The sequence below is a fragment of the Capsicum annuum genome, chromosome 2 (assembly GCF_002878395.1).
Source record: "Capsicum annuum cultivar UCD-10X-F1 chromosome 2, UCD10Xv1.1, whole genome shotgun sequence".
NCBI lineage: Eukaryota > Viridiplantae > Streptophyta > Magnoliopsida > Solanales > Solanaceae > Capsicum > Capsicum annuum.
The window spans coordinates 153,606,947-153,631,356 of NC_061112.1; the positions used below are offsets into that span (position 1 = coordinate 153,606,947).

The window sequence follows — 24,410 nt, forward strand, 5'->3', positions numbered from 1 at the left end:
AAAAACTTTCCCACATACAGTGTTTACACCAAACCAATTAACATACGGCATTTCTTTTAAATAGGTATATTGTAGTAAATTAATGTAGTTTGGTGTCAACACCAAGCACTGACTAATTTATTTTTGGTCTTCTTAGTGTAGTGGGTGGTGCGCCGTTTATTATATAGTAGCTCACGCAATTAAATACCTCCACGTGACTATTTCCATCTTCATACTTCGTATAGGTTGCCTTAGTCTCTTAACCAAGAGGTTTGCTATATATGTCCTGATGATAGAAAATGTAAAGCAATTGGGGATGATCAAACACATAGAAGACTGCGTAAAAGGAGGCTTCAACTATTAAAGAACTATATCTAGTTCTTACTGGAATTTGAGCATTTTTTAAGTTGTCATTGAATAATTTTGTTAATGTGTTATTAAGATTGTGTGTTTGAATATATATTCCTATTAATGGCTCTATTCAACGCTGTTGTTTGGTGATACTGGATGGTTGAGGTTAGTTTCTTCTGGTTGCAATTTTTAGCCCCTTTTTATGGAAAATCTCGTACATCCGTCAAGTGAAAGCTTGGATAAAAATTTGAGTAATTTGCGCAGATACTCTGAACCAGCTTATGGATCCAGGAGCATTTAACCGAGGTGACAATGTTAGCCATAACCAGAACACTTCCTCCAGGACCGGAATGAGTGGAAGACAATGGAGATGGCAAAACTGCCTTTCTTTTTTGCTCTGAGTCAAATGTTTGTATTGCAATTGTTGATTCGTATATATTTGAATTGTCATTCAAACTTGAAATCGTTACATTTTGGTTGTCAACCATTTCATTTATTGATTTAGATCCTTCATTCTTTTTTTTTTTTAAATTGTAAAAGGCTTTACACTGCACAAAGGAGAGGTTCTAGTCCAATGACATTGATCACTTGCTATATTTGGAGAAGATCATAAATCGTGATATTTAAGGATATAGGATGGCATCTACTTAAATACATTTACGAGGAACACAAGTAAATTAACGTGCATAAAACTGACATAAGTTCATGCTTGTTGATGATGTAAATTATTGCACCAGGTGCAACCATGCAAAAGTCGAGACTGAATTCAGTAACACAAGTGTCCAATATAAGAATGCTTGCAAAATTCAAAGAAATCCAATCTCTGGACCTTAAACATGTGATTTATTTAACCAATTACATCAAATATTTCCAAAGAAAAAGAACAACAAATTATTTCCACTCCTCGGACTACTTTAATGGTTTTACAAAGCAATTTTTTTCACTTTTGTTGAAGGCTAGGCCTTGGGGCTTATGAGTTGAACCTGCTGCAGTCCAGTCTTATTTCACCTTTATCACCAGTTTTGACTCCAACCCTTCCGAGTTTTCTCATTGCAGTGACAAAAGCTCCATTAAAGTCGAAACCGTTATTAGCAAAGTCATTAACAGTGCCTTGAGATGATTCATCAGTGAAGAGCACCTGATCTGAGGTGAACAAACCCTTTCCTCCAACCAGATTCTTGTAATACTCGTTGTCAAAGGTTCGTGGAGTCACAGGGTCCATGTTTATAGCAATGGAAGGATCTACATTTTGAGGGCACATTCCCATAAGTTGTTTAGCATATTCTGGATCCAAAGAAGGGTCAGGGTTGGATGGGGTAAATGAGTAGATACGGTTTGCAAAACGGTCACAGTGAGAGAAGCCAAGTGTGTGAGCCCCTGAAAGAGCTATCATGTCAAACTGGCTGAGATTGTGCCTGGCAAACATTGTGTTCAGTTGAATGAGATTGAAGTTAGGTTCTGGCAAGTTTCCAGCAACCCGAGATGCCTTGGAGATGAGCCCATCACGACGTCCCAATTCTACATTGTACGAAGGGCCTCCTGCCTGAATGTTTTCACCAAAGGAAACGAACAAGTCAACTGGCAGTATACATCTTATGGTAAATAAAGAGAGAAAAATGTCGAAGCCAAAAAAAACAAGGGGGGTATAGCATGCAGTGGATACCAGCACTACAACGTCTCTGGCGGCGATTGCTAAGATATCTGCACATGATACTACCCCAGGGCAAAGAGCCTCTACTGCTTCTTTAGCCTTTACCACAGTGTCAAATCCATCTCCTGCAAGGGAAAGGTTATCCTTGAAATCCTTTTCCGCGTCTCCATCCGGTGAAGCTATCATAACAGAGGCGTCACAGCCCTGAGGAAATGAGCAAACGAGATAAATCTTGTTAACGTTGATCACTTGAAATCTGTTAGCATACTGAAATAACTTTCTCATCACTATATTCTAATATCACCAAATTTTTAAACTTCCCAACCTTAAATGAGCTGTATATCATTCATCCAAACACAAGAAATAAAGAATGTCAATCTTTTGCTGCCCACCAAAACAGGAATACAGGATAGGAGCTATTCAAAGTATAGAATAAGTTTCTTGATCACTTGTATGTTACAAAACTTTTTTCTGGCTTGTTCTAAAATTTTACACCTTAATGAAATTGTAGCAGAAGATTAGGATGTTCGTTACCTCAACAAAGCAATCATGGAAAAAGAGACGCAGAGTCGCTGGAATAGTGACAAAAGTCTGGCTGAACTTTGTAGCCACAGCCTGTTGAACTGTGAATTCCACATTAGGACAGGTAAAAGCGTAGAAGTTCTCTTGTAGCTGCCCATCAGCTCCGCCAAGAATCACTATGATTGCCAAGATAAGCACATATAAGCCCCCCCATCTCTCCATTTTTCACTTTCTTGATGAAAAAATTGATCCTTTTTTTTCCCCTCCCGATCTACTGTCCAGTGACTTGTAGTAGCAGAACAAACATGTACATATATACTAGTACAGAAAAAGTAATGAGGAAGGTAGATGAATGCTGATTCTAATATATATCACTGATTTGTTCCTAAGTCCCAAAGTTAACATTATTGATGTCCTAGCTGGATGAAGGAAAAAACTTCCTCACGTAAGTGTTTACACCGAACCAATCAACTCACGAGTTTTCTCATACAGGTATATAATGTTAAACTAATGTAGTTTGGTGTGAACACTGAGTATTGAGTAATTTGTTTTTGTTTTTTCTATTCATGTAGTGGATGGTGCTCCGTTTATTATATAGTAGCTCACCCAATTAACTACCTCCACGTGAGTACTATTTCCATATTCATACTTCATATTAGTTGCCTTAGTCTCTTAAACATAAGTGGTTAACTGTGTCCTGATAGAAAATGTAAAGCAATTTGGGATGATCAAACACACAGAAGAATGCGTCCAGTCCGATCCAACGGCTGAGGGAAAAGGAAATTTCAACTATTACCAAATCTAGTTCTTAGTAGAATTTGAGCATTTTTTAATTTCTAGTTGAATTTTTCTGTTGATATGTTACGTGTTAAGATCGTGTGTTTAAAGATATAAATTCCTATTACTTACACCATTCAACGCTGTTGTTTGGTGATATTGGAAGATTGAGAGTAGTTTCTTCTAGTTGCAAGATTTAATCTACTCCCACCAAGCAAGTTATTGAAACTTATGGAAAATGACACATTAACTAATCATATTATATTACAATAATCTAGATGATCCATATTTGCATAAAGGCAATTGTCTGATATAAAATAACACGCTTGATATTATTATATATACATATATTTTTCTTCTCCTCAATGCATACGCAATTAAATTGACTTTGGCACATCCAATAGAACAATTCATACAATTTATAGAACCTCAAGCCATTGATAGACACTACTTCCTGTAAATGGCTTTCCTTTTTCAAATTAAAAAATTGTAACGCGCCTGGAAGCGTTTGTAGATAAATATTTGATCTAGTCAGTGTGTAGGTAAGTTCCGCTAACCATTGGGTGATAGTTTATTAGGAAACTCACGCTCCCAATAGTTCATATATAAAAATTTTAAAATGGGGATAGCTTAGGTGTGTTTTTGACCCTCGACTCTTTTCAAATAAATAATAGTGCAGTGTAGCTGGGGCTGGGAGAGACAAATGTGGGAGCTATCAGTTTATCCTCCCGTTGCAATAGCAACCATACATTAATAATATTAAAAGTATGATTATGTTGTAAAGGAAGTTTGTATCTACTGACCAATTCTTGAGAACCCAACTGGGATGCACCTTAATTGTGTGCATCCTTGTTTTTTTATGAGTTTATGTTATCTTCAGTGACAATATATACATATAAAAAAAAAATTATATTGTCAGGCAAAATTTGAAAAATAGAATAATAAGTTGAATTGTGTCAATAGTATTTAAAAAAAAAAAGATTATTAGTCGTTCTATGTGATTATTTTTAAGTCTCAATGATCGAGCTGTGATGCTGTATCTTTCAATTTGAATTTGTTGGCTTGTTAGAGTGCAAATGTGATAATTTCAATTTATGGCTGCTTAGGTACATCTTCATTTGACTCCCTTGCCAATGTTATACTCCATGTGTTTTTTCTTTTAAACACTAGGCTCTAGGTTTATGCACGTTGACCGTCTAATTAGTGTGCACAACATAAATACTTTTTTCAGTATTGTAACTTCGCTATTGTAGCAGAGTTTGGGCAGACTCATGCCTGTGATAGTGAATAGGGAAAATGCTCTTCAACTGTACATAAAATTAATGAGACACACCCCAATTTTCGGAGGATTCTATTACCCTTAGACTAATTAAAACCGTATTTTGGACAATTTTAATACCTACGTGTAGGGGTGGGCATACCGAATTACCATAACGAATCGAAATTTTTGATACCGTGATTTTTGGTATGGTATATGATATACATTTTAAATTTTTTTGATATATGGTATGGTATTCGGTATTTATAAATAACATACCAAAATACCGAATACCATACCAAAATATATATAGTTACATAAGTTACTTTTATATACATATATATATATATATATATATGCAAAAAAAATACTTAGTACAACAACAACAACAACAAACTCAGTGTATTCCCATAGCGTGGGATTTGGGGAAAAAAAATATTTAGTTTTAGTATAAAAATATTTAAACATTGAAACTTTTGCTACTCTATCTTGATTGAAATGTCTTTTTGGTGTAATTGACTAATAAAAGAAATTGTTTGTACTTCTTTTTCAATATTTTTACATGTGTAATGTGTATTTATGATACAATTAAGACATACTTTTGAAAAGTCGAAATAATAATACTCTAGTATACGAATATATTGTCAAAGGTAAACAAACTATGGTTACCGATTACCATACTGCAAAATACCGAAACCAAACGTCAAAATACCGAACCATACCAAATTAATATGGTATGGTAATGGTATACTGTTTTTAAAAACTAAATATCGAAATTACCGTACCGAAGTTTCAAATATCGTATCATACCATATCATGTCCGCCCCTACCTACGTGGTAAGTCAGTGAATCAACACACTGAAGGTCCATGTAGGCACACGTATGTACCATGTAGGCACTAAGATCGCCAAAAATATTATTTTAGTTAGTCCAAGGGTAATAAGACTCTCATAAAATTTGCATGTATCTCAACAATTTTGTATATAGTTTAGGAAGCATTTCCTCTAGTTAGTATATGAAGAAAGGGTGGCATAATGTCTTTACCTTTCCTCACATAAAGGCATTGTTAACTTTGTACATTTAGCATTAGTCTGGGAATTACAAATAGCACAAGAAAGTCTATTTATGTTGCTGTATTACATTTGATCCTAATATATAAGCCACTAAAGTATACAAAATCAAGGCTTTTTAAAGAGAACATGATGGTTATTCGCTTTTTTAATCAAACAATTTGTGGAGTTAGCTTCAACAAATTAAAGATCATTGACATATTCGGATTAGCTTTTTCGCAAAGATTTTGTATCTAAGTTGTTATTTTTAATGAACAAAAAATACCTTCTCACTCTATTAAAATTATTAAAAGTCTAACAGAAATGAATATTCAATTCAATCAAGTTTTATTTTTTATCAAATATTCCTTAGCAAACAACAAAAGCTTTAATTAATCAAATAAAAAAAAAAAAGTACATCATTCAATTTTGGACTTCTAGATAAAGGGTAAATGGAAATGCCCATTTCACATGATATTACTTTATTGAGAATGAACTTAAAAAAATGCCAAAAATTAACTTAAACATTTCAATGTATTGATACATAAGAAAATAAGCTAAACAAAAATCACCTGAAATACTAAAGTAAATTCACTAAATAATCTTTTTTATTTAGAACAAAATGCATAAAATATTTCAGGAGTTTCGAGAAAGATAAAAAAGTTTTAAAATTTGGGAAAAGCATAGGTGTGGAGGCAGGGGAATGAAATTCAAAATTAATGGCGATGGAATTTGAAACGCAAAGGGAATTAGGGTTTCCTTTCTGGAAGCCAATTCGTCGACGTTTTGGTCCTGATGATCCCTTCTTCGCTTATGGCAACATTCAACGAGAGCTTCTCGCTAAGCAGGTTCCTTCTTCTTCCTCTCTATCATCTCCATAATGTTGAACTAGCCATCTCTCTCTGTTTACTCTTTTTTTGTTCATTTCTAGATTGCATTGGATTTGACCGAAGAAGAGAAGCAGCTTGTTCAAAATATCATCACAGATGAGGAAATCAGGTAGTATAAACTGTTCAAGCTGTTTTATCAGATTTATATACTGAGAAAAATCAAAATACAGTGACATCAAACTATAATTTTAACAGAAATCAGGATCATGTTCATTGTCATAATGCTGTTACTTTGTTATTGAGATTGATAGAATATGCACTTTTATATTTCTCTTTGACTGGAAAAAAAAAATCCGTGCTTTTAGCTGTAGCCTCAAGTGCAAAGAGAAGTAGGACTAACATAATGCACAGTATAAAACTGCTTTAGGAGTTTAATTATCATTCCCTTCCTGCATCGCTTGAAATATAAAGCTTTTCTTCTTTCAGAAAATCTTAAAGACTGAAAGACAGTGACTTCAGGAGTGGATTTCAGAAGGAAAGAGTTTGTTTGCGTCCTGCAAATTGCTTATGTTAGAACTAGTAGAAAGAAAGGAGATTCATAGTCGCTAATATCTTTCTGGTGTCAGTTGTGTATACATTGCAGCCTTTTAATGCAGTAACCTGCCAAGGTCCCAATTGTTACGAGTTTGATACTACGCATTTCTTCCTTGTTGAATGTTGTTAGATTTTTAAGCTCATTATGAAACACTGTTGCGTACACAACCAAAGGGAGTAGAAAACTTCTTGGTCTACAGACAAGTTGAGAGGTGCATCCGCACATGCAGAAGAGAGATGGTGAACAGAACCGGAGGGGAGAAAGATCCACCAAAAAGTGCTGTGATTTTAGTATTTCTTATGAATTTTCTAATAAATATTAGCTTAGGCAAGCAACGGCTACCTCTTGTTTGTCAGTTCTGTGGCTACCCAAAATTGAGAATGCAGAAGATAAGGGATGAATTTCATACCTTTATGTCTAGATTATTTACAGGGGCTAAGACAATTAAGAAGAAACTAGAAGAGGAGGCTAACTTCACTATATAAAGGTTTCCACCTTCCATACTAGTCTGGATATTGATAAACATGAAGTTTTGCATAGGTTGAACAGTGACCTAGTTTTTTGTTCTATTTGATATAATCACTATATCACTTTCTCAGATTTTCTTGGCTTAGCCTCAATTTCTATGGTGCTCATTTGCACCTGCATTTACTGGCTCTGAGGTTCTTTTTTCTGCTTTATTACTGTAAAATATTAAAGGTCCGAATTATGTATTGCTTAACTTCTTATTTCTTTTTTATAGAAGTAATATTTTTAACAAGATTATTTTTTTTTATCATTATTGAGGTGATTTCTGGTTTTATTTACTGTTATTGAAAAATCTATTAATACGTCACTAACGTCTGATAAAAATTGGTCAAATGCTTGACAGCAATCTCTTCTGTCCAATCATTGGTTGTGGTGCACGGATGAAATCTCTCGATGACTTTGAAGACCACTATGCTACGCGACATACTGCATCTTGCTCTGTCTGCTCTCGAGTTTACCCAACATCACGCCTGCTCAGCATACATGTGTCAGAGGCTCATGATTCCTTTTTTCAGGCAAAAGCTGCTCGTGGCTTTCCCATGGTAATATTTTGTCTCATAGTTTTCCTGAGGATGGCCCGTAGAAAATGTAGCAAAATCCCTTGCATTATGTAAATACTGAAAGAGTGACATCAGAATAGACAGAAGAATGTTGAATCAGCAAAGAGGCATGATTTCAACAACTGAGTTGTTTGTTGAATCATCCAATTTGCGTTCGCTCTAAAAAAATAGACTATCCACAGTATAAATTGCGAATCAACAGGAACTGCCATTTTCCAGAGAACTCTTCTTTCGAGAATAAATCAATCCGTAACACTCAAAAGAGATTTCCAAAACAAACAATGGCTGGAAAATTTAGACAATACCAACTTTTCTCTGAGATAAAGAAAGAAGAAAAAATTATACAGGAGATTCTTTTTTCTCTGTTTCAGAGAAAAATATAGCAAGCAGTTCCTGTTCGTAAAAGTAATAGCTGAAGGGACTGTGCAGTCACATATGTGAACAGTTTACATGCATCATCCGGGTTAATGGGGAGTTATAAATAACCCATCCTGAATTTGCATCATCTTGCCCCTCCCCTCCCGAGATGAAAGTTTGCATTTTCTTTCCAAGTTTAGGAGTTGCTTGAATCCTTGTTGAAGAATTGGCTCTTTTATTGTGGTTGGTCTCGTATATATAAAGTCTGCATGCACTTGTTTATGTCTAGACTGTTCAAACAAAGTTATGAGTAACACTTCTGTTTCGATCTTTTTTGAATGTCTGGATCTAGCTATTTACTGAAATTCTCGTTTTCCTGTAGTATGAGTGCCTGGTGGAAGGCTGTGGTGTCAAGTTGAAGAGCTACAAAAGCAGGCAGCAACATCTAGTTGACAAGCATAAATTTTCAGCTTCTTATGAGTTCTTCAGAAAAGCTCGTCCATCAAAGAAACAGAGGCAGAAATTGCAGTATAAACAAGCATCGTATCAGACTCAAGAGACGTCAAGTGCAATGCAAGTCGAGGAAGAAAGGATAGATAATCTTGTTTCAGCAGTATCGAAATTAACCACTGCAGACTCTCCTTCAGCAATCAGCTTTGGCCGTAGTAGGACTCGTGGATTATCATTTGTGCCTCGTGCTGTTAATCGACAGAGAGGATCAGTCACCTCAACTGGTGGAACAAAAAAGTAGTGGCATGCCAATGGAATCTTGAAGCGCCTGAAAATGTCAGGCTCATGTTATGAAAGATATGATTTGAAGCTGATTTTGGAGCTTTTGACTGCCACTGACATTGGCTACAAGCCTACAACACAATGTAATGATGGTTTCAACATGTTAACCACTGCTCTGAATTCATTGTATTTCCCTCTTCAGAGGCTATCTCATCACTAGTGGCTGCAAGAAAGAGGAACTTAATTTTTTTTTTTTCAATCATTGCTCAAACTTCTTTAGTCCATCAAATCAAAGTAAAGGTTGTGTCTTTCATATTATAGCAATTAACAATATTAATCCGAAGTATTTGATTATTATATCTCATTCAACTGAAGATTAGAGTGGAAGAAAAATGAAGCAAGTGAATTACTTTCCAGAGTTAGAAATGAATCCTGGTGCTAATATAGGTTCAAAGTTTTCACTTCAGATTTCCTCAAGGATAATGTATTTTTTACCCGAGTGAAACAGATGAATCAAAGTGTGCGAAAAATCTGGAAATGGCTTTTGGTATTAGTTCCTTTTTCTGTATCAGATTTATCCATTTGCTTCTGGTCAAACACTGTCCATTGGCATTATATCAGTCAGGCTTTTGGTATTAGTTCCTTTTTCTATGTGAATCTGAAATTTAGTGTAGCGGAACAAAATTAGCCTGACTGATTAATTGGCAGATCTGTTACAAAATTTCTAATCATTTTTTATACCCATCTTTCCTTTCTATAACCACAAAGATTATTAATATCTTCTCAAATTAGATGGATAAACATTTCCAAGAACCAAAAAGAACTGTAACGATTGGGAAAGCTCATTTCATACTGGGACAATGAACAAACATAAAGACCTATTATTACAACACCCACACTGATATTAATAAGAAAACAAACGTATATAAGTGGACTCAAAAGAACAACACAAATCTAATTGTACCAACATAATTAAAATAAAAAAATAAAAATACACCTATCATACTAAATCTAAAAGTCTTCGTCCAGCTTGAATTCATGGGTATCACCATTACCATTCAAACTAGACATAACTGAAGCTTTCTGATACTCCCCAACTCTCTTCTCAAAGAAATTCGTCTTCCCTTGTAAGCTAATCAGCTCCATCCAATCAAATGGATTCTGTGCATTATACATCTTCTCATAACCCAAAGCGTCCAACAATCTATCAGCCACAAATTCAATGTATTTACTCATCAAATCTCCATTCATTCCCACCAAAGCACAAGGCAAGGCATCACACACAAACTCCCTTTCTATATCCACGGCGTCAGCAACAATTCCCCTCACTCGCTCCACGGACAGCTTCGTCCTCAGCAAACTGTAAAGCAAGCAAGCAAAATCACAGTGCAAACCTTCGTCCCTCGAAATCAACTCATTTGAGAAGGTTAATCCAGGCATTAACCCTCTCTTTTTCAACCAAAATATCGAACAGAAACTTCCAGAGAAGAAAATCCCTTCAACACAAGCAAAAGCCACCAAACGCTCAGCAAAAGTCTCCGAACCTTCAATCCAACGGAGAGCCCATTTCGCCTTCTTCTCAACACAAGGGATAGTCTCAATTGCGCGGAACAACCTGTTCTTTTCATCAGAATCCTTGATGTACGACTCCAACAGCAAACTGTACATCTCAGAATGGATATTCTCAATAGCAATTTGAAATCCATAGAAAGCACGCGCCTCAGCAACTTGCACATCTTTCATGAACCTCCCAGCGAGATTCTCCAAAACGATACCATCCGATGCTGCAAAGAACGCAAGCACGTGAGTGATAAAGTGCCTTTCACCGGACGTCAGATTTTCCCAGTGACGGGTATCGGCCGATAAATCGACTTCTTCAGCAGTCCAAAAAGATGCCATGGCTTTCTTATACATTTCCCAAATCTGTGGATACTGAATTGGGAACATACAGAATCGATCTGGGTTAGAAGCAAGCAAAGGCTCTTCTGGAATTAAAGGCATTTTTGTTACTGGAATTTTGGAAATTGATTTCTAGGGTTTAGTAGAATTGGGCGATGGGTAAAAATGGTGGGGAATGTGAAGATATATAAAGACGGCAGAGGGGAAAGTGTTAGGTTTGAATTAAAAAGAGAGACCGCGATATTTGAATATTTTAGGAGAAGCTTGCGGGAGAATGAATGCTGGAGATTAATGGACCACAATTTTGAGTTTCAAATTTTGCCGCCATTTTTAAATGACTTCCAAATATTTACTCTTACGTTTGTCTAAGCGTGCTTCGTACGGTTTGCACTTTTGGTGCCAAAAATTGAAAGCACCTCTTAAATAGTTTTGTAACTTTATAGAAATTGAAAAGTAGTACGTAATTTTCTTAATTTAGTGTTTGATTCTTTTGAAAAAAAATCCACACTTTTGACAAGGAAAGCCATCACATGGTGCGATTTTATATTATTTGTATCTCAATTGTATACAGTATAATTACTCACCTTAAAATTTTATGCATGATAAAATTAATGTGTAAAATTTGACTGCCATCTATCAAGTATCAACGAAATGTCCTGTTATTTGGACGGACCAAACAGAACCGTATGCTACTACACACAGCCAATACTTGCTGAAAACTTTCTCCTCCAAGCTTCACTCTCCAGTAAAAATGATACTATGCATCACGAAGTGAGAAAACAGATAAAAATTATCTTTAATCACAACAAACTTGATTAGTAACGTTAAATCTTAGTAGCCAACATTACTCCTACTTGAATAAAATAATTAATTTAATCAAGTTATTTCAACTTTTCAATTGATTAGAAACACTTTTAAGTGTAGTTGAAACCAAATAAAACCCCTTCCCCCCTCCCCCGCCTAACTCCCCACAGAGGCACAGACCACAGAACTTAGAAGTAGAGTCTTCCCTTAGCAGTAGAACAACAACAACATCATACCCAGTATATTCCCACAAAGTGGGTCTAGGAGGTTAAAGTGTATGCAGTCCCTTAACAGTAGAACAAGAAAGAAAATAGCTGCATAATGATAATGGTGGAGCAAGGCTTCCTCAATTTTCGCTAAGGAACTTGCAGGAAATTACTCAATAGAAATCACCAGGGAATAACAGAGAGCGATCGGTAAATTGTTTTCAACGTTTAGACAAATAACACATTACATGTGATTCTTGATCTACCACATTGAGTATTTACAACAATCTACGCTAATGAAGACTAATGGCCTCCGTTCAAGACTGGCAAGGGATTCACCATCGTATCTGTGTGCTGTACAAGAGCTCTGGGCTTGAGGAAGTGTAAATTTTAAGCAATACTTCTTACTTAAACAGCGGCAGTATTTGGATTCTAATCATCCAGGGCAGAATCATCGTCTTCCGCTATCATCCAAGGCTGCTTAGGACCCTGAAGAATGTACACAAGCAAAACAAAAAGAGGAAGGAACATTCTGATTCAGAGAATTGACAGGAGAGAAGAGAAAGAGAAAGTTGCATGGTTATTAACATATTTGCTTTACCAAAAAATAAATCAACCATACGTATTAATATGAATACAAAAACGAACGAAGCACAGAAGACAGTCGGTCATGGACTATTTCTCAGTCATTATTATGACGCGAATCACTTTTTAAAGGGCACTATGTTATAAATTTCCAGTCATGTGATCTCTTCGAAGAAGCCTATACTGGCATCTCCACTTGAACTCGGTGCAATTGCGTTCGACATGATATGTTTCCTAGTTGCTTTTTAACCGTTTCATGAATCTTGCACTTTTCTGATAAAGTAATAACTCGGTATTAATGCTTGCTGGCACTTAAAACAGTTTTCTCCTTTCATCTTGACTTTCCTCTAGTATTGAGACAGTCCTTTACGATCCACATAAATTATTTCTTGACCACAGGTACCAGTTTAGTACTCTTTAATTTACTTATTGTTTTGCTGTGGTAGTTTAAGCAAGTCTCCACATCTGTGAAACACAATCATGTACAGCACGAGCAGCATTCTTCTACTGTCATCTCTTTGGAAGCTATGCCTAAATTACAGTCTTGATGGGTTGCCAGACTCTTATACAATGCAGAAAACCAACCCAAGTGCAGTTGTCACGTCTCACTAATGAAGGTGCTTATGCAACTATAAGACCACAAGGCTTTTTCATTATAAAGGGCTACCAGGCTATGTGTCTTAGACTCTAATTTGACACATAATTCAACGGATATATGCGTATGCACTCTGAATCAGCTATCAGTCGCCATACTTACCTAGTTGGAATATATAGCAAATTGCTAACCAGCTTTCATCAATTTAAAACGTATGCAATCATGCAGGAAAACAGAATGCTAAGGCATCAGGTCCCGAAAACACACTTCTGAGTTTACCTTTCCCTGCCGTATAATTCGAGGAGCACTTTCAGTCATATCAACTACAGTAGACGGATAAGCCACTCGAACACCCGCATCAACAACAAAATCAAGTCCCTAACATAACCAAAGAAGAAAAGAGAGAGAAACTCAATCCACCATATGACATCTCAACTGAAGAGTGACCACAACAGGACAGGGCACTGACCAACCAAAACCAGCTCTAATGAACCAAAACATGTAGCACATCAAATATACACATACAGCATATTCATATGTAAGAGACACATAACACACAAAGGGAAATAAAAAAATTTGCGCTCTGATGAAAACAGAATGAAGAGATCCTACTTTAGCATTCACAGTCAAGGGTTTTAGCATTCACAATGAAGGTTCTACTCTCCAGCCTTTTAAATATAGGAGTTCCAAGTATTCTCATAGATGAAAAGTCACACGCAATTACTTCTGTAACGATAGATCATACAACTCTGAAATATTTCTCCAGAATCTATACTTATTAGTGTCTCTTGATTGCTAGATGCCAAAAAGAAGGGGAGGGGGTTGCTTGCAAGTACCAAAAGCAGCCTAAAGCAGCTGAATCATTAGCAGAATAGTACCTCCGGACCATATACATCAGCTATAATGACGGGATCCAGTATCCACTCATTCTCCTTCGGTGACTTGACGCTGACCATAAAACAATAGGTGATTTATCAGGATAATTATCATTAGGCGTGTACACCCAAAACAGAAGTTCAACTGTGCAAAAATCAGTTTACTCCTTTTCCCTATGCTAGGATGCCAGAGTACCTTGTGGATATCAGAGGCCGATCCAGCTTTTCTAAGATTGCTTGACAGACAGAATCATCAGGTATACGAACACCAACATTTTTCCTTGAAGCATATTTGGAAGTTGCAGTCCCGTATCTCGTGCATTGTTTTGGTAGCTGTTTGCTAGCAGCTAAGATGAAAGTGTACTGCCACACAGGTGATCAGTAGTAAGTCGACGATGACCAAGGAATTTAAGTAATGGAAGAAATTTTCAGACCACATAACAAAAGCTGATAATAAAATGTGACTCTGACTCTAGGATGTCACTAGACTTCCAACACTCCCGACATACATATACCAGATTTATTAATATTTTAAAGTGCACGAATTGGAAGAATTATTAACAATTTACAGCACATAAATTGTCTATAAAACATGTTATGCATACTTACAGGACCGGGAAGACAGTGCTTGACTGCTCGAAAAATGTCTGTAAGACCTTGGCTATTACCACGGGGAAATCCAGTTGTATATGTATCTATGTCATGGAAGGATCGGCATATGATACTAAGGGGCTGAAAAATCACAAAACGTAAAGAACACAGCATAAAGTACTGCAAGTGACAAATATGGGGGTAACAGAGGCGGGGAAGGAAATGACAAAATAAATTGAATCAGCTCCAGCATCCACAACAGCAACATAATGCAACTTGCCTTAGAAGGTTCTATCTCTTTTATTCTGGCCAAAAGAACAAAAGAAAAAGAAATGAACAATTTCATCAAGGGCCCGAGAAAGAAATGTAAAGCATGAATTTACAGTTAACAGAGAGGTTAATATCATTTACCTACGAAGGCGTTCAATGGCTGAATGACAGCTCAGGTCACAAACTATTGCATATCTGCTTGATAAATATCAAATTTCAAAACTCGGCATATAAAGACTGTGACTGAGGCTTAAAATACACTTCTTAACCAAATTGATACTCCTACCATTCATTTTTATATGACACAGTTTCACATTGCAAGGCATTAAGATGTTATACTTGCAGTGATACAAATGTGATGATTATCATCCAAGTGTCACTGTCAGGGAATGCTTCCTGCATCTCGCCTAGTTTACTATCCATGTTATAGGGAAAACGATGATCACGTTTTTCTTCCCTAGCAAACTAATTCAACCTAGCTCTATCTACTCTCACAACAACATTGCATTATCTGACGAAGATATTTCAAAACTATCAGTGAAGCCTCAATTCAATTAACCGGAGAAGGTTTAAAGATGCTAAGCAATTCTACAATATTTTCAACCATGAAAGTAAGGCTTTATTATTGAGGAAAGGAACAAAAGGTAATATATGACGACTTAGTTTGACTAATGAAACTACAAAAAAGAAAAGGAAGAAAGTCCTAACACCAGTTAACGTTATGCAAGTCCTAGTATCTAGTATATACCAAAATGGAATAAACCTGGAGATATGGCAACTGTTATATTACTAGCATTTTCTTTTTCACATAGCCCAACTAGAAATTGAACCAAAATGTTCATATGCACAGAGACAGAGCAATAAGAATGAGACTTGAGGCTTGTCCATCAAGAGAAGATGTTTAGGTATAAACAGGCTATAAGCATTTGATAAAAAGATAAATATGAGAAATATAGTATACACTGTGTCAGTGGGAATTACTCCAACAGCTCCTTCTTTAAGAAGTTCGGCAACTGGATCTAACTTCCAGGAGTCGGATCCCAATTGATCAACTTGAACATAGAGCAATCCATCTTTCTACCACGTTCCGAGTATTAGCACATAAGAAACAAAACAGTAAGTTTCCGCTACAAACAAAATACAGTTCCAAATTGCAGTATAATCGTGCAAAGTTGCAGTTTGCAATAAAAACTGAGTTAACGGCCATAAACACGCCTAAAAGTATTTCAATTTTTTAAGCTCCATACATAAACTATCAGTGCATGACTTTCCTACCTGCACTATCACAAAATGTTTAGCGAAACACTACAGTGCTACACCTCGTAATTCTAGGTATGAAACTCAAACAACTGATACTTCAAGTTATGAAGCTCAAAAAAAGGGAAAGTTGAGGTGCGTTTTTGACCTTTCACTCATAAAAATTGTCATGTGCTTGATCAAGTAGTAGGATAACATGCTATGTTAAGGAGGAGAGATTGAAACCTTAGTAAAGCGAGGAGAGGAGTATTTCAGGCGTTTAGGACTTCTCTTAACAACCGCCAGCGTTTGGAATGGGCGATGGACTTGGGGAGGAAAGGCACTGCGGAACAACAAGCGAGGTGGGAATGAAGAGATAGAGCGACGGAATGAGAGGGGAATTGCTCCGGCAACTCCAGTGTGTCCTAGCGCTTTAGCTTCCAACGACATCTCTTCCACTCCTGATCCTTTTCCAGAATGAGAGAAAACTCAAGAGAGTGCGCTTTTCCAGGGAAATATAAACGACGCCGTTTTTACAAAAAACCAGAGAAATTTCCCCACCATAATTCTAGACAGACCTCCTCTCCATTTTCCTTCTCTCCAATTTAACCAACTTGCTTGAATTAAAAACACATATTTAATTAATTAAATTAAATTCTAATCATAATTATCTAATTCCATATATTTCACTATATTTATTTCTTAAATATCTATTATATCTTTTACTCAATATTCTTTTTAAGAATTCTTTGTTACCATAAATATATACTAAAAGCTTTTCCTAAATATTTTTTTTCTAAAAATTCATAATATAGTTAAAATTTTAATTTTACTAACTGAGAATTCAAAAGAACTACATAATGAAAATATAATGAATTTATTTAGAACAATCTTTATATTTAATTTGACACACATATAATGAATTTATTTGGTACTAAAAAAAATATATAAAAACTTCAAGCCAGAATTTTTATTTTTTTTATTTGAAAAATATTAATTACAAAAAATGACAAACATTAAAAAAAAAAAAAAAAAGTAAAAATCCAGCAGAAAATTGTTCAAAAATAGAAAGAACATAATTTGATCTCTTTTTGGTTAAGTCCTTTTAGATTTGATTATGAAAATTTGAAAAATATATCGCTATAAAGCTCACGTGAATAAACTATTAGAAAAATCAACCACATATTGCAACATCATTTAATTCAATGACTGAGAAAAAGAATATTCTTTAGGTGCGAAAAGAGGGAAGAAATATCAATTGAAAATGTCCAAATAAACGAAGAAAATATGACGGTTGAAGAATGAGGGAACCTCAATTGGAAAGGGTGTTGGGATAATAGCTAGCAAAAAAACGTAAAGAGCAGAGGTTGAAAGTAAGAGGACTAAATATATGCTGAAACTCAGTTTTTTTGTATATTAAAAACAATTGAAGACAAACCTTTATATAGACTTACAAAACAAATAAGCCACTAAGTCACTTATTCACTAACTAAGCAACAACTATCCACTACTGAAACATCCTGCAGCATTGACTGCTAACAGACCAAGAAAACAGGAAATTACTAACAAATTAAATTTGACCAGGTCATATATTAAATTAGTCTTCAATACTCCCCCTTAATTCAAAGTTACAGACACCAAGCAAAACCCTCGAATAAATAAACTTGTTTGCTGCCAAAAACTTCGTCAGTATAAACTTGTTGCAATGTTTCACTATTATTTCCTCTTTTTCTACCAAATCGTGAATGAAATGGAAGCGGACATCAATGTGCTTAGTTCTGCTGTGAAAACTTGGATTCTTTGTCATGACAATCGATGCTTTGTTGTCACAGTATATCTCTATTGCACTTTTTTGCTTATACTGAAGTTCTGCTAACGTCCTTCTAAGCCAGATGGCGTGACAAACTGCTGAAGTTGTTGCAATGTACTCAGCTTCTGAGATCGACAACATTATTGTAGCTTGCTTCTTTGAACTCCAAGTCACTACACCTGAACCTAGAGTGAAAACATGAGTTGAAATGCTCCGTCTATCATCCAACGAACCAGCATAGTCACTATCAGTGAACCCACATAATCTAAAATTGGAAACTTTTGAATACCAAATACCATAGTCCATAGTTCTAGCGATATAATGCAGAACCCTTTTTGCTGCTCCAAAATGAATCTTTAAAGGTTGCTGCATGAACCTGGAAATGACACCAACAGAGAATGCAATATCGGAGCGAGTGTGGGTTAGGTAAATCAAACCTCCAACTAGGCTTCGGAAACTTCTAGCATCATCCATCTCTGCTCCATCATTAAGCTGCAATTTTTCACCAACATTCATAGGTGTAACCGTCGGCTTGCAATTAAGCAAACCAAATTTAATGAGAAGGTCCCAGGCATATTTTCTTTGTGATAGAAATATTCCATCTTCAACTTGATGGACTTCAAGGCCAAGAAAGTAATGTAATAAACTCATATCCGACATCTCAAATTCATTCATCATTTGCGACTTGAATTCATCCAAAAGAGAAATAGAAGAGCTAGTATAAATGATATCATCAACATAAAGGCAAACAATGATGAAATCAGTACCTTTCTTCTTTACATACAATGTGAGTTCATTCTCACTTCTCATACATCCCTTTGTCTAAAACTACCCATCGATTTTGCTATACCATGCTCAAGGGGCTCGCTTCAAACCATATAATGCCTTTTTTAGCTTGTAGACTTTTGTTTCATCGCCCTTATTTATGAAACCTTCTAGTTGAACTACGCAGACCTCTTCTTGTAAGTCTCAATTGAGAAATGCCGACTTGACATCAAATTGATAAACTAGCCATTGCGATTGTGCAACCAATGCTAGAACAAGTCTAACAGTTTCAAATCGAACAACTGAAGAAAATGCTTCTTCAAAATTAATACCATATTGTTGCGCATATCATTTTGCCACAAGATGAGCTTTATGCTTCTGTAGGCTCCTATCCGCTGCAAACTTTGTCTTGAAGACCCACTTCAAGCCGATTGCATTTTTGTCTTTCGGTAATTCTACCATCTCCCATGTGCCATTTTTTTGATAGAATTTATATCTTCTAGCATCGCACTCCGCCACTTAGCTGCTTCTTTATAATGTATAGGATCTGAAACAACAAAAGAAAATTGACAAGATGTATACATATCATTAGCATATTTGGAATTCGACTTTGTAGGCCTTGTTGATCTTCTTAATGGAATTGACTTATCTGGAGACTCTTCAAGAGTTGTAGATAAAGAGTTTTTGCTCGGTGAAGCTGAAGAAGATGAATTCGGAGAAGTTGTAGAAGAACCCATTGCTGTAGCTGTAGCATTCGGCGGTTGAATTCCATCAAAAGTGATTCCAGTCGACATAGAAATCTACTCTTGCATCTTACCATTGCTTCCACTCCAATTCCAGCTTGTCGTTTCATCAAATATTACATCTCTTCTAATTAAATCTTCCTACTAAGGGGGTTATACAATCTATATACTTTGGATTGTGTACAATAACCAATAAAAATGCACTTTTCAGATTTTTCATCCAACTTATGACGGAATTGAGAATTTATCAAAACATAAGCAATACAACAAATACAGATGATTTTCTACCCCATCAAGCTTCAAATGAAATTTGATTTAGAACAGCCTTTGTGGCAGACAGATTCAATAAATGGACTGATGTCGCCACAGCTTCAGCCCAAAAATGATTCGAAAATCCCTTTGTTTGCAACATGTTTCTTTCCATCTCCACAACAGTGCGATTGTTCTACTCAACGACACCATTTTGCTCCGGAGTATAAGGTGTTGTTAGCTCCCTGTGGATGCCACTTTCTTCACAAAAGAAATTAAATTCCTTGGACAAGAACTCACCGCCTCTATCAGTGCGAAAGGTTTTGATGGACAACCACTTTGTTTCTCAATCATGGCTTTGAATTGCTTGAATTTCTGAAATATTTCGAATTTTCTTTCCAAAAAATAAATCCAACTCATGTGACTATAATTACCAATAAAGAGTAGAAAATGACGACTACCGCCAAAAGATGTAGTATGCATAGGTCCACATAAATCAGCATGTATCAATTCAAGACATTTTGAAGCTCTCCAAGCCTTTCCAACTGGAAAAGATTTTCTAGTTTGTTTTCCATAAATGTATCCTTCACACAATTCAATAGAATTAATTTTTGGTAGTCCAAGAATCATAACCTTGTTAAAGAGCAATTTCAAGCCTTTTATGTTAAGGTAACTCGTACCTCCGATGCCATAACTTTGAATCATCATTTGCACTTGCAGCAAGGGCAAAATTTTTCATATTGGAAACATCCAGCGGAAACATCTTATTTGGTATCATGGTGATGCGAACCTTTTTGCCCGACTTCTTGTTTGTAATGACGCAAGCATCACCATCAAATCAACAAGAATGCTCATCAATCATAAGTTGTCCAGCACTCAACAAATTGTATCCTAAATCAGGTACAAATTGGACACTATCTAACATTTTTACTTTGTCGTGGCTAGTGTCAACACCCACAGTGCCTTTTTCTTCAACCTGCATCTCTTTTGTGTTGCCAAGCTGCACCATTTTCTTTTGCTTCTCATCTAGCTCCTTGAACAAAGATTTGGCACCTGTCATATGATTTGAACAACCACTATCTACAAACCATAAATCTCTTGGCTCATGGTCTGTATCAATGCAAACAAAGAGATAATTCTCTTCCTCATTTTCTCCTATTGCAAAATTTATTTTCTGGTCTTTATACCAGCAGTCAGCCCTTATATGCCCGTAGCGCTGACAGTGATGACATTGAATGTCATTTTTCCTGTTACCTTGCTCATTGGACTGCTTGTGCCCATCATTTCTTCCTCTGACTCTTCCATAACCACGACCTCGACCACCGCGGAATTCTCTTCTTCCCCGGCCTCTGCTTGATGGACCATTGTTTTCTCTATGCTTAGTTGTTGCATCCTTCACCTGGAATGCCTTCTCTTCATTATTTTCAATAGATCGATTGAGTCTCGCCTCATGAGCTTGAAGAGATCCCATCAATTTATCAAAGGAAAATATTGAAAGATCCATAGACTCTTCTATTGTAGCAACTATATGATCAAATTTTGGAGTCAAGCTTCACAGTATTTTTTTCACAATGGTCTGGTCAGTAACTTTCTCACCATAGGATCACATCTTACTGACAATTGCCACTGCTATGGACAAAAAATCAGCAATAGATTCTCCACTCTTCATCATCAAGGTTTTAAAGTCACGCCGAAGTGATTGGAGTCTCACCACAATGACCTTTGAATCACCTTGAAACTCCTTCTGTAGAATGGACCAAGCCTGCTTTGATGTGGTTGCTGCCGCAATTCGTGAAAAAAAGCTATCATGGACAACTTGCTAGATAAACACCAGTGCCTTAGCATCTTTTTGCTGCTTGTTTCGCAGTCTATCTCCTTCGTCAGAATCTGCAAATCCACTTTCTACCAAGTCCCAAAGATTTTGGGATTTGAGTATAGTCCTCATACGAATACTCCAGAATTCGTAACTTTCTCCCGTGAAGATGGGAATGAGTGGTTGTGTCACACCCGAAGAATTGTTGCTACTTGCCATGGCTCTGATACCATGAATGTTAGGACAATAGACTGCAAAAAAAACGTAAAGAGCAGAGGTTGAAAGTAAGAGGACTCAATATATGCTGAAACTCAGCTTTTTTATATATTAAAAACAACTGAAGACAAGCAACAATTATCCACTACTGAAACATCCTGAAGACAAGCAACAATTATCCACTACTGAAACATCCTGCAGCATTGACCGCTAACAATTCACAAAAATAGAAACTACTAACAAATTAAATTTGACCACAAATGTTGGGACAATAAAGGGGCCGATTACGTTGGACAAAGTTCAGTTTTATAAAACCAAAACAGTCGATCGTCTTAATCCCAAATCTACCATATGGAAGATTGCACTATAAACCACAAGAGGCAGATCACGTTGGACAAAATTCAAGTTTTTTAAAACAAAACAGTCGATCGTCTTAATCCCAAATCTACCATATGGAAGATTGCACTATAAATGTAACACCCCGTACTTAACTACGTGCATTAGCCATTGTTATATGTGTTGGAGTATATGTTTTGATCCTAAGTTAGGTATATATGAGTTTAAGTATGAGTATTGATTATTTTGAGATGGTTTCAAGTGTATAGTTTGATTATAGGTGTATAGGAATCGACTTTATTTATACCGGAATTTTCCCGTCGATGGTTCCATACGAAGTTTATTGAATAAGCTTTCCAACGATATAAAGATTTCCAAAAACGGATAAGTTTCGGATATAAGCGAGCTCGTTCGAAACTTTAAAACGGTGGCCGGGATGTGAACAGTAAAGTGTGCAGGAAAACTACTGAGGCCTGCCAGTTTTTTGGGTCAACTTTGAACGATCATAACTCCCTCAATATAATGAACTGGGAGATCTACCACATATCAAAAGAAAGATCTTTGAGTCTTCTTTCCAATTAAATTGGTTTCATCCAAATCCAACATCTGAGTAAGGAGTTATACTCGTTTTACTTCAGCCTCTCAAAACAGATTTTTAGGGTCAACTTCAAACGATCATAACTACTTGTACAGGACGAACTGGGTGGATTAATTTATATGAAATGAAAGAACTTTGAATTATCTTTCTAACGATACCAATTTTACCCAAATTCGATATCGGAGCAAAGAGTTATGGCCGATTTACTTTAGCCTATCAAAACAGTCCACCATGGACAGATTCGGATTTACTTAAATTTTTAAGGGCAATATGGTCATTTTCCATCACCTCTTGAACGAAAATTGGTCATTATATACATAGAATTAGCCTCATATCCATTATTTTATCATCCATTATTGAAAACTAAGAAACCCTAGCCAAATTTCAACTCCAATTATCTTGTGATTCAACCGTAGAAAATCCAAATTGATTCCGTAGTTGTGTTCACCGTCTCAAGGGCTTCGAGAAGCACCCCTTATTTGTGCCAACAGGACTTCGAAATCAAAAGGGCCATTTTTTTGGTAAGGATGTAAATTATGTTGGTGTTATTTATATGGATATGTATATATATATATATATATATATATATGCATGTGAGCATAAGAAGTATGTTATTTGATTGTTGTTGAAAGATGATTGGAAATGATGTTGGATTATTCTTGTGCATGGTGGGATTATGTTAAATTGTGAAGGAATTTGGGGTGATGATGTAGTATTGATGATGTGGTATTGAAATGATGATTATATACATATACACACATAAACCTATTGTTCAAGTTGGTTTTTGGAATGTTTTGCAAATATTGGTAGTATGGAATTATGGAAGAGAATTGTGGTGTTGGGTTGCTAATACTAGATGCCAAACATTTCATTGTAGATAAGTGATTTGTAAAGGCGGGAAGTTGTGTTGAATTGGTATCTGAATCTACAACGAGGTATGTAAAGCATACTCTAACAATGTTCTTTGGCATGAAAACACCAATGTTCCATCAAGTAAGATTCCGAGGTTGTCCAAAAACATGTATTGTTCTACGTTACCAACGAAGTTGTCTCCATTCTATAAAGTGTCAAAATGTTTCATTGATATACCAAAAGGCTCCTATTTCATTGTTGTGATATTGATGATTCTGAAACACATTGTTGATGTACCAATGAGTCTTTATTACATCGTTATTGTATAGAAGGTCTATTACTTGGTTCCTATTGATGTATCATTGTTTCAAAGTATCAAAAATGTGGTGGCGACCGAAATAACAAATCTCAAAGAATTAATTGAACTAAGTGATGGAAGTTCTCTCTTATCTGGTGGTATCCCAGGGGCATAAGCCTAGCATGGGTCGATCCCTATTTCATGTGTTTATGGGTGGTATCCCAGGGGCATAAGCCTAGCATGGGTCGATCCCAGTTGATATGTACTGGAGGCATCCTAATGGTCACAGTACAGTACAGTAATGATTACAAAGATGATAAGAACGAAGGTAAAGTGATTGAATAAATACAATGTACAGGTTGTCACAAGTTCTAGTAAGTGTGGTCCACTCCTATTACGACTTATTCACTTGTTTCTGATTTCTATTGAGCTCCTATATCATATGTGATTATTTACAGCTTTACATACTCAGTACATATT

General features: G+C 36.0%; 4 protein-coding genes across 4 annotated transcripts; 1 reads left to right on the plus strand and 3 right to left on the minus strand.

Moving 5' to 3' along the window:
- Positions 1–1,135: 1,135 nt before the first annotated feature.
- Positions 1,136–3,080, minus strand: LOC107860773 (peroxidase 16). The gene is made up of 3 exons (XM_016706247.2): positions 2,516–3,080; positions 1,994–2,185; positions 1,136–1,873 (listed from the first exon to the last, which is right to left on the minus strand). Exons 1-3 carry the CDS (start codon positions 2,723–2,725, stop codon positions 1,301–1,303), a joined length of 975 nt encoding a protein of 324 aa, XP_016561733.2. The 5' UTR covers positions 2,726–3,080; the 3' UTR covers positions 1,136–1,300.
- A 2,975-nt stretch (positions 3,081–6,055) lies between these two features.
- Positions 6,056–9,502, plus strand: LOC107860775 (zinc finger protein 511). The gene is made up of 4 exons (XM_016706249.2): positions 6,056–6,435; positions 6,519–6,586; positions 7,884–8,082; positions 8,840–9,502. Exons 1-4 carry the CDS (start codon positions 6,307–6,309, stop codon positions 9,206–9,208), a joined length of 765 nt encoding a protein of 254 aa, XP_016561735.2. The 5' UTR covers positions 6,056–6,306; the 3' UTR covers positions 9,209–9,502.
- Positions 9,503–10,009: 507 nt separating this feature from the next.
- On the minus strand, positions 10,010–11,685 carry LOC107860771 (ribonucleoside-diphosphate reductase small chain). The gene has a single exon (XM_016706245.2). It carries the CDS (start codon positions 11,188–11,190, stop codon positions 10,201–10,203), a length of 990 nt encoding a protein of 329 aa, XP_016561731.1. The 5' UTR covers positions 11,191–11,685; the 3' UTR covers positions 10,010–10,200.
- Positions 11,686–12,242: 557 nt separating this feature from the next.
- On the minus strand, positions 12,243–16,884 carry LOC107860774 (uncharacterized protein YciO). Its single transcript, XM_016706248.2, has 9 exons — positions 16,497–16,884; positions 15,976–16,091; positions 15,156–15,209; positions 15,025–15,049; positions 14,763–14,885; positions 14,350–14,516; positions 14,157–14,226; positions 13,558–13,656; positions 12,243–12,587 (listed from the first exon to the last, which is right to left on the minus strand). The coding sequence occupies exons 1-9, from the start codon at positions 16,698–16,700 to the stop codon at positions 12,531–12,533; spliced, it is 915 nt and encodes a 304-aa protein (XP_016561734.2). The 5' UTR covers positions 16,701–16,884; the 3' UTR covers positions 12,243–12,530.
- Positions 16,885–24,410: the final 7,526 nt, after the last annotated feature.

Excerpts from the sequence above, each read along its gene's own strand:
- LOC107860774 (XM_016706248.2), bottom strand. The coding sequence starts at position 16,700 with ATGTCGTTGGAAGCTAAAGCGCTAGGACACACTGGAGTTGCCGGAGCA. Across the intron at positions 16,092-16,496 it reads CCTCTCCTCGCTTTACTAAG|AAAGATGGATTGCTCTATGT; the intron begins GTTTCAATCTCT and ends GGAACGTGGTAG. Across the intron at positions 15,210-15,975 it reads GTAATTCCCACTGACACAGT|ATATGCAATAGTTTGTGACC; the intron begins GTATACTATATT and ends TTTATCAAGCAG.
- LOC107860775 (XM_016706249.2), top strand. The coding sequence starts at position 6,307 with ATGGCGATGGAATTTGAAACGCAAAGGGAATTAGGGTTTCCTTTCTGG. Across the intron at positions 6,436-6,518 it reads GAGAGCTTCTCGCTAAGCAG|ATTGCATTGGATTTGACCGA; the intron begins GTTCCTTCTTCT and ends GTTCATTTCTAG. Across the intron at positions 8,083-8,839 it reads CTGCTCGTGGCTTTCCCATG|TATGAGTGCCTGGTGGAAGG; the intron begins GTAATATTTTGT and ends GTTTTCCTGTAG.
- LOC107860771 (XM_016706245.2), bottom strand. The coding sequence starts at position 11,190 with ATGCCTTTAATTCCAGAAGAGCCTTTGCTTGCTTCTAACCCAGATCGA.
- LOC107860773 (XM_016706247.2), bottom strand. The coding sequence starts at position 2,725 with ATGGAGAGATGGGGGGGCTTATATGTGCTTATCTTGGCAATCATAGTG. Across the intron at positions 2,186-2,515 it reads TCCATGATTGCTTTGTTGAG|GGCTGTGACGCCTCTGTTAT; the intron begins GTAACGAACATC and ends TCATTTCCTCAG. Across the intron at positions 1,874-1,993 it reads CCAGAGACGTTGTAGTGCTG|GCAGGAGGCCCTTCGTACAA; the intron begins GTATCCACTGCA and ends GAAAACATTCAG.